Source organism: Bison bison, unplaced genomic scaffold, assembly GCF_000754665.1.
Source record: "Bison bison bison isolate TAMUID 2011002044 unplaced genomic scaffold, Bison_UMD1.0 scf7180017864133, whole genome shotgun sequence".
Lineage (NCBI taxonomy): Eukaryota > Metazoa > Chordata > Mammalia > Artiodactyla > Bovidae > Bison > Bison bison.
The window spans coordinates 9,493-18,563 of record NW_011494705.1 but is presented as its reverse complement, the minus strand read 5'-3'; the positions used below and the strand labels follow the sequence as shown (position 1 = coordinate 18,563).

At 38.7% G+C, this 9,071-nt stretch overlaps 1 protein-coding gene across 1 annotated transcript in view; it reads right to left on the bottom strand.

Moving 5' to 3' along the window:
• The window catches only part of CEP83 (centrosomal protein 83kDa), an 80,932-nt gene extending 72,112 nt beyond the window's left edge, over positions 1-8,820 (bottom strand). The window contains exons 1-2 of the mRNA XM_010839695.1: positions 8,533-8,820; positions 7,971-8,121 (exon numbers count right to left, since the gene is read on the bottom strand). Coding sequence (XP_010837997.1) covers positions 7,971-8,121; positions 8,533-8,705 — 324 coding nt within the window. The 5' untranslated portion in view covers positions 8,706-8,820. The remainder of the gene's footprint in view (positions 1-7,970; positions 8,122-8,532) is intronic.
• Positions 8,821-9,071: the final 251 nt, after the last annotated feature.

Genomic DNA, 9,071 nt, shown 5'->3' with positions numbered 1-9,071 from the left:
AGTTATGAGTAACCTAGACAGCGTATTAAAAAGCAGAGACATTACTTTGCTGACAAAGGCCCATCTTATCAAAGCTATGGTTTTTCCAATAGTCATGTACGGATGTGAGAGTTGGACCATAAAGAAGGCTGAGCACTGAAGACTTGATGCTTTTGAACTGTGGTGTTGGAGAAGAGTCTTGAGAGTCCCTTGGACTGCTAGGAGATCAAACCAGTCAATATTAAAAGAAATCAACCTGAATATTCATTGGAGGGACTGATGCTAAAGCTGAAGCTCCAATACTTTGACCACCTGATGCGAAGAGCAAACTCACTGGAAAAGACCCTGATGCTGGGAAAGATTGAAGTTTGTGAGGAGAAAGGGATGACAGAGGATGAGATGGTTGGTTGGCATCACTGACTCAAGGGACTTGAGTTTGAACAAGCTCCAGCAGATGGTGAATGACAAGGAAGCCTGGAGTTGCCGCAGTCCATGGCACAGCAGAGTCGGACATAACTGAGCAGCTACACAATAACAACGCCCATCAGATTTCAAATTAGTAGGTATTAGTTGTGATATTTTCCTGCAATCACTCAATAGCACCAACTGTTTATTTCTGTTTATCTAGTGCTTATTACAGTAAGGTTTTATTAATACTCGAGGCATGGGTTGATAGAGTCAAAAGCCATCATTTGATGCCAGTGTCATCAAATTCATGGGTTCCTTTGACAGCAGTGTTTGTTGTTCAGTATTTTCTTGAAATCTTCCACTGTCGGGAAAACCACCACTTTAGCCTCCACAATGCTTACTGTTTCATTCCTTGGTGTAGTATTTAGATTTAAAAACCTCAGAAACATGAGTTGAAGAGGGAAATAAAACTTGAACCTTTACAATTGTTAGATTAATTTGTTTTGCAAAGATTGAGTGCTACATGAATGCAATCTGTGGGCACTAAACCAAAGGTATTCAAATTACTGTTTTCAGACATTGAAAATGTAATTATTCTGTTTCTTGAAGGTAACATATAGACATGCTTATTTGTAACAAGCACATACAAAATACCCTAAAATGACTGGATTAGCTATATTACTATCAGACAGAATAGACTTCAAGACAAAAATTATTACTAAAGACAAAAAGAATATTTTTATAACCCCAAAAGGGTCATTTCATCAGGAAGGTGATGACCTTCAGCAAATAGTTAGATTTTTATGCCTTCATTTTCATGTGATAAAGATTTTAGAAAAGGCAGAGGAACCAAAGATCAAATTGCCAATATCCGCTGGATCATGGAAAAAGCAAGAGAGTTCCAGAAAAATATCTATTTCTGCTTTATTGACTATGCCAAAGCCTTTGACTGTGTGGATCACAATAAACTGTGGAAAATTCTGAAAGAGATGGGAATACCAGACCACCTGACCTGCCTCTTGAGAAACCTGTATGCAGGTCAGGAAGCAACAGCTCGAACTGGACATGGAACAACAGATGGGTTCCAAATAAGAAAAGGAGTACGTCAAGGCTGTATGTTGTCACCCTGCTTATTTAACTTCTATGCAGAGTACATCATGAGAAACGCTGGGCTGGAGGAAGCACAAGCTGGAATCAAGATTGCCGGGAGAAATATCAATAACCTCAGATATGCAGATGACACCACCCTTATGGCAGAAAGTGAAGAGGAACTCAAAAGCCTCTTGATGAAAGTGAAAGTGGATAATAAAAAGTTGGCTTAAAGCTCGACATTCAGAAAACAAGATCATGGCATCTGGTCCCATCATTTCATGGGAAATAGATGGGGAAACAGTGGAAAAAGTGTCAGACTTTATTTTTTTGGGCTCCAAAATCACTGCAGACGGTGACTGCAGCCATGAAATTAAAAGACGCTTACTCCCTGGAAGTAAAGTTATGATCAACCTAGATAGCATATTCAAAAGCAAAGACGTTACTTCGCCAACAAAGGTCCGCCTAGTCAAGGCTATGGTTTTTCCAGTGGTCATGTATGGATGTGAGAGTTGGACTGTGAAGAAAGCTGAGCGCCGAAGAACTGATGCTTTTGAACTGTGGTGTTGGAGAAGACTCTTGAGAGTCCCTTGGACTGCAAGGAGATCCAACCAGTCCATTCTAAAGGAGATTGGTCCTGGGTATTCTTTGGAAGGAATGATGCTAAAGCTGAAACTCCAGTACTTTGGCCACCTCATGTGAAGAGCTGACTCATTGGAAAAGACCCTGATGCTGGGAGGGATTGGAGGCAGGAGGAGAAGGGGACGACAGAGGATGAGATGGCTGGATGGCATCACCGACTCGATGGACGTATGACTGAACTCTGGGTGTTGGTGATGGACAGGGAGGCCTGGCGTGCTGCGATTCATGGGGTCACAAACAGTCAGACAGGATTGAGTGACTGAACTGAACTCAAAGGGCATAAACATTGTTTTCTAACAGGGATTGTTCTGAGGACTGATGAGATAAAAATAACCTGTATATTTTTAGTATAGTGTCTGGCACATAGTAGATACTCATAAACGATGGCAATTTTTATTCTGTTTGAAAGCAGAGTCCATGAGGGCAGGAATTGTTTTTAGTGTTTCTGTAGTGCTTAAGATGGTGCCTACTATGCATTTTTTATATGAATGACATGAATAAATAAATGAGCGAGTCAGAATTGTTCTATTCATGTATGTTGCACTTGTTGTTTCATAGGTACTGAGAGAGACAGAGTCTTAGTATCTTAGAGTTGATAGTCTAGTTCTCTTTCATATCTGCTGAGTTGTGTCCTCTTAAAAGATAAGTTGTAATTCCCAGTACCTCAGAATGTGACCTTATTTGGAAATAAGGAGTTTTGCAGATGAAAAGGTAATACTGAAGTATGATGGCCCATTAATCAAATATGACTGATGTCCTTATAAGACGAGGGTAGACAGAAACATGTGGGTGGGGAGTGGGGTGGGGCAGAGAGAATGTCCCATGATGACAGAAGTAGTGGTTGAAGTCCTGCAAGCTGCCAGGCAACGCCAAGAATTGTCAGCACATCAACAGAAGCTAGGATAGTATTCTTCCTACAGTTTCCAGAGGAAACATGGCCTAGCTGACAACTTGATTTTGGACTTCTGGCCTCCAGAACTGTGAGGCAGTAAATTTCAAAGCAGAATTCCTATTTCAAACATCTATGACACAGGGCTCTTCATTCTGTGCTTCACTGCTCTCAGTGTTAGAGAACCTAGTGAACTTGTAAAGTGACCCACTTCCATTTATGGATTGGAGTATGTTAAGCATTTTCTTTCATATTGAAATGAAATCATCCTCCCTATAGCCTTCTGTTGTTTCTTGCAGTGTTCCTTGCCTATGTGTGTGTGATAAGTCGCTTCCTTCGTGTCCAACTCTTTGCAACTCTATGAACTGTAACCCACCAGGCCCCCCTGACCAGTGGATTCTCCCGGCACGAATACTGGAGTTGGTTGCCATGCCCTCCTCCACTGGATCTTCCCAAACCAAGGACTGAACATGCATCTCTTATGTCTCCTGCATTGGCAGGCAGGTTCTTTACCACCAGCGCCACCTATGTTCCTTGAAGTGAAGTGAAGTGAAGTTGCTCAGTTGTGTCTGACTCTTTGTGACCCCATGGACTGTAGCCCACCAGGCTCCTCCATCCATAGAATTTTCTAGGCAAGAGTACCGGAGTGGGTTGCCATTTACACAAAAAAACTCTACGTATTTCTCCACATGATAACTTCCCAAATGTTTGCTGATAAAATTTGTCTGGTAAAGTTTCTGTTTTTCAAGATAAACATATCTGGTTTTTGTGTGATATTTACCTGGCAAAAATAACTGAAAGAAACATCTATACATAAATACAATATTGAAGCAATTTAGCTATTTGCTTAATGGGTATTTGCAATCTGTACAAATTGTGAGTTGAGTAAAGGTAAGTAAATTCAACAAAGTAAAATCACCAAGAAATACTTCAGTGAAGGTTTTATGAAAGATGATTATTTTAAAAATACACATGTATTATATTGTCTACTTGCAAAATGCCTTTTCTGATTTAAGATTTATTATCTCTTTGGCTTTCATAGAAAAACAATATAAAAGACATTCATTTAAAGAATATTCTGGATCACTTGTGTAGTGGTAGTCATTGGGGATGAAAATAGTGCCTAGTTCATAGGATAATTTTAAAGGTACAGTGAGTCAATGCATAGAAATTGTTCATACAGTGCTTTGATGTCATGAGTGGTTAGAGGAAGTTAGCTATTACATTGTTATTATATAACATATTAACATGGAGAAGGCAATGGCACCCCACTCCAGTACTCTTGCCTGGAAAATCCCATGGATGGAGGAGCCTGGTGGGCTGCAGTCCATGGGGTTGCTAAGGGTCGGACACGACTGGATGACTTCACTTTCACTTTTCACTTTCATGCATTGGAGAAGGCAATGGCAACCTACTCTGGTGTTCTTGCCTGGAGAATCCCAGGGACAGGGGAGCCTGGTGGGCTGCCGTCTATGGGGTCACACAGAGTCGGACACAACTGAAGCGACTTAGCAGCAGCAGCAGCAACATGTTAACAAAACCTTTTCTTAAAAAATGGGAGTCATTTTATGTATTTCTGATAATTACCGAACATATATATGCTTTCTTTGCTCCTGGTAATGCAAACTGTGTAACCCATATGTTTCCCATATTATTTGGCTGCTACAAAGTTCAGAGAAAAATTTATTACTCAGTTTGTCATTAATTTCTTAAGAATCTCTGGTACAGCGATATTTGCCCCATTAAATCAGAGCATTCTTTGAAAAAACTGGTCTGTATAGCATTGTAATATTTGATAGGACAAATGTTGGAGTGCTGAAGACTTGTTTTTATAGATTTAATGTAGGTAATGAAACATAGACGGTTATATGATGAAGCATTCTTTTAGGTTTGTTTTGAGACAAGTAGTAGCAGTAATTCCATTAAAAATCTAACACAGCATAATTTCCTCCTAATTTGGCATCAGTTTAACCCTCTAATTCTGTCTTTGGTGTATGTCGGCTTTGAGAAAGAGGGAGAAGGAAGGAAGATAGTTGTTTTTTTTAATGTGTCTACTTGTTAATAAGTTGCTTATGAAGTAGTCTTTAACCACAGTTAGAGACCTCATGAGACCAATTTCAGTGTTGTTTTTTCCTTTGTGGAGACCTATTTTTCCATCAGTATCATTTTCCTTCCATCTTTAGTTCAGTTCCTCAGTTCTGTCCAACTCTTTGTGACCCCATGGACTGTAGCACGCCAAACCTCCTGTCCTACACCAACTTACTACACCAGAGCTTACTCAAATTCATGTCCATCGAGTTGGTGATGCCATCCAACCATCTCATCCTCTGTCATCCCCTTCTCCTGCACTCAATATTTCCCAGCATCAGGGTCTTTTCCAGTGAGTCAGTTCTTTGCATCAGGAGGCCTAAGTATTGGAGTTTCAGCTTCACCATCAGTCCCTCCAATGAACACCCAGGACTGATCTCCTTTAGGATGGACTGGTTGGATCTTCTTGCAGTCCAAGGGACTCTCAAGAGTCTTCCCCAACACCACAATTCAAAAGCATCAATTCTTCAGTGCTCAGATTTCTTTATGGTTCAACTCTCACATCCATACATGATTACCAGAAAAACCATAGTCTTGACTAGATGAACCTTTGTTGACAAAGTAATGTCTCTGCTATTTAATTTGCTGTCTATATTACTCATAACTTTTCTTTCAAGGAGCAAGCGTCTTTCAATTTCATGGGTGCAATCACCATCTGCAGTGATTTTGGAGCCCAAAATAACAACGTCTGCCACTGTTTCTCCATCTATTTTCCATGAAGTGACAGGACTGGATGCCATGACCTTTGTTTTCTGAATGTTGAGCTTTAAGCCAACTTTTTCACCCTCCTCTTTCACTTTCATCAAGAGGCTCTTTAGTTCCTCTTCACTTTCTGCCATAAGGGTAGTGTCATCTGCATATCTGAGGTTATTGATATTTCACCCAGCAATCCTGATTCCAGCTTGTGCTTCATCCAGCCCAGTGTTTCTCATGATGTACTCTGCATAGAAGTTAAATAAGCAGGGTGACAATACACAGCCCTGATGTACACTTTTTCCTATTTGGAACCAGTCTGTTGTTCCATGTCTTGTTCTACTGTTGCTTCCCGACCTGTATACAGATTTCGCAAGAGGCAGGCCAGGAGGTCTGGTATTCCCATCTCTTTCAGAATTTTCCACAGTTTATTGTGATCCACACAGTCAAAGGCTTTGGCATAGCCAATAAAGTAGAAATAGATGTTTTTCTGGAGTTCTCTTGCTTTTTCTATGATCCTGCGGATGTTGGCAATTAGATCTATGGTTCCTCTGCCTTTTCTACATCCAGCTTGAACATCTGGAAGTTCACGGTTCACGTATTGCTGAAGCTTGGCTTGGAAAATTTTGAGCATTACTTTGCTAGCGCGTCAGACTTCTCTCACTGCTGCGTTTTCCAAATCTGCTGACACAGTGAGTGCAACACTTTCACAGCATCATCTTAAAACAGCTCAACTGGAATTCCATCACCGCCACTAGCTTTGTTCACAGTGATGCTTCCTAAGGCCCATTTGACTTCACTTTCCAGAATGTCTGGCTCTAGGTGAGTGGTCACACTATCGTGATTATCTGGGTCGTGAAGATCTTTTTTGTACAGTTCTTCTGTGTATTCTTGCCACCTCTTCTTAATATCTTCTGCTTCTGTTAAGTCCATACCATTTCTGTCCTTTATTGAGCCCATCTTTGCATGAAATGTTCCCTTGGGATCTCTAATTTTCTTGAAGAGATCTCTAGTCTTTCCCATTCTGTTGTTTTCCTCTATTTCTTTGTACTGATCACTGAGGAAGGCTTTCTTATCTCTCCATGCTATTCTTTGGAACTCTGCATTCAAATTAGTATCTTTCCTTTTCTCCTTTGCTTTACAATTGCTGTACAATGTCAAAAACCTCTGTCCATAGTTCTTCAGGCACTCTATCAGATCTAACTCCTTGAATCTGCTTGTCACTTCCACTTGCATAATCCTAAGGGATCTGATTTAGGTCATACCTGAATAGTCTAGTGGTTTTCCCTACTTTCTTCAATTTAAGTCTGAATTTGGCAATAAGGAGTTCATGATCTGACCACAGTCAGCTTCTGGTCTTATTTTTGCTAACTGTATAGAACTTCTCCATCTTTGGCTACAAAGAATATAATCACTCTGATTTCAGTATTGACCATTTGGTGATGTCCATGTGTAGAGTTGTCTCTTGTGTTATTGGAAGAGGGTGTTTGCTATGACCAGTGCATTCTCTTAGCAAAACTCCTGTTAGCCTTTGCCCTGCTTCATTCTGTACTCCAAGGCCAAACTTACCTGTTACTCCAGGTATCTCTTGACTTCCTACTTTTGCATTCCTGTCCCCTAAGATGGAATGGACATCTTTTCTTGTCTAAGTAACAAGCATGAGATAAGCAGAAATAAACAGCTAGTGCTACTGAGCGATTACAGTAAGATATCGCAACTAATACCTACTAATGTAAAATCTGACAGGTAGCTTTGCTCTACTTTTTGAGCATATAGAAAATGAATAGTGTAAAAAAACGTCAAAAGAAACTGTAGTTAATACTTCAGTATCAACTATCTGTTACTTGAGCAACTCCACAGAAATTCAGAAAATCTTTATTTTTAAAGTATGTTTAATTGTGAATTTTTATCAATTCAGACTGGCCTTTCCTCCAATTATTCTGAAGAGTAAGATATTATTTAAATCAGAACAGAAAATATAATTAAAATTTACATAAAACTTTTGTGGCTGAATTCTACAGAGTATTCTAAAGTATATGAAAGAAGATTAAATTATACCACTGGAGATACAACAAAATACTCATTATGGATATAGAGAGAACTTACTAAATTTACCAAAATTACATCTGTATCTCCATTAAACATCTGACTAATTTATACTAATTTGAATATATTTTCTTACCTGCAGCTTCATCTCTTCTAAGTCTTTAGTTTTCTCTACTAATTCTCCTCGTACCTCTTCAAGCAGCAGCTGAAACTTTTCCTGGTGAGTTTGCTTTTCATTTAAAATGCGCTTGAGTTCATTTTGTGACTTTATGTACTCATCCTGCAACCTAATTTTTAGAAAAAGAAGAATTTAAGTGTATCCATTGCTTTTTAATTGTATTACCTTAAAGTCAACCAACACTACGGAACAAGATCAACATCATATATTCTATTTAAACTTCCAAATATTGCTTTACCAAGTGTCACTTAACTATTAACACTGTAATTTCTGAACACAACTTTACTTTGAAGGAAAAAAAAATTTAGCCACTGAGATACATAAATTTTATATCCCACTTTCAAAATAAGACTTTAATAAATTTATAATCCACTTGATTTAAAGAACATTTACTGTACTCAAAAAGCTTTAAATGTATATTGTACATTATAACAAAATTACACTGTATGTTCCAGAGCAAATATTCAGACAAAATAAAAATTTTTAATCAAGCCTCTCACCTCCAAATTTAAATAATTACCTTGTGTGTTCAGCTTTCAGAGTCTGATAATTGGTTTTATGATGTTCACATCTTAATCGTTCATCAATTAACATTTTTTGGAGCTCAGATTGAGAATGTCTCAGTTCACTGTCTCCACCAGGAGGAAAAATGGTGGGAAAAGCGTCCATATTGGTAACTGAGTGGACAACCATGTAAAAATAAGTTCTGGCTTTCTTAATGTCTTAGTTTTCTTTCCAAGAGTATTTTCCACTTTCTTCTTGCTAAGACAGAATCTCAGGAGGTCAAATTATACCTGTAGAGAGACATACACTTAATGATCAGTGAACTTCTTCGGTGTTATATATTTTTATCACTTACTATTCTCCTTATCATTTCTATAACAAAATTCAATTTTCAGATTTTCAATTGTTCGTAAAACAAAATTCAAAAATAAAGTTGAATCATACCTTAAATTTTCTTTACTTCCATGCAGTTTCTGTGACCATCAAGGTTACATCTTCAAGTAGTAACCTAACTAGAAGTATTGATTCTGCCACTGTAAGTAGTCCTAGATTCAC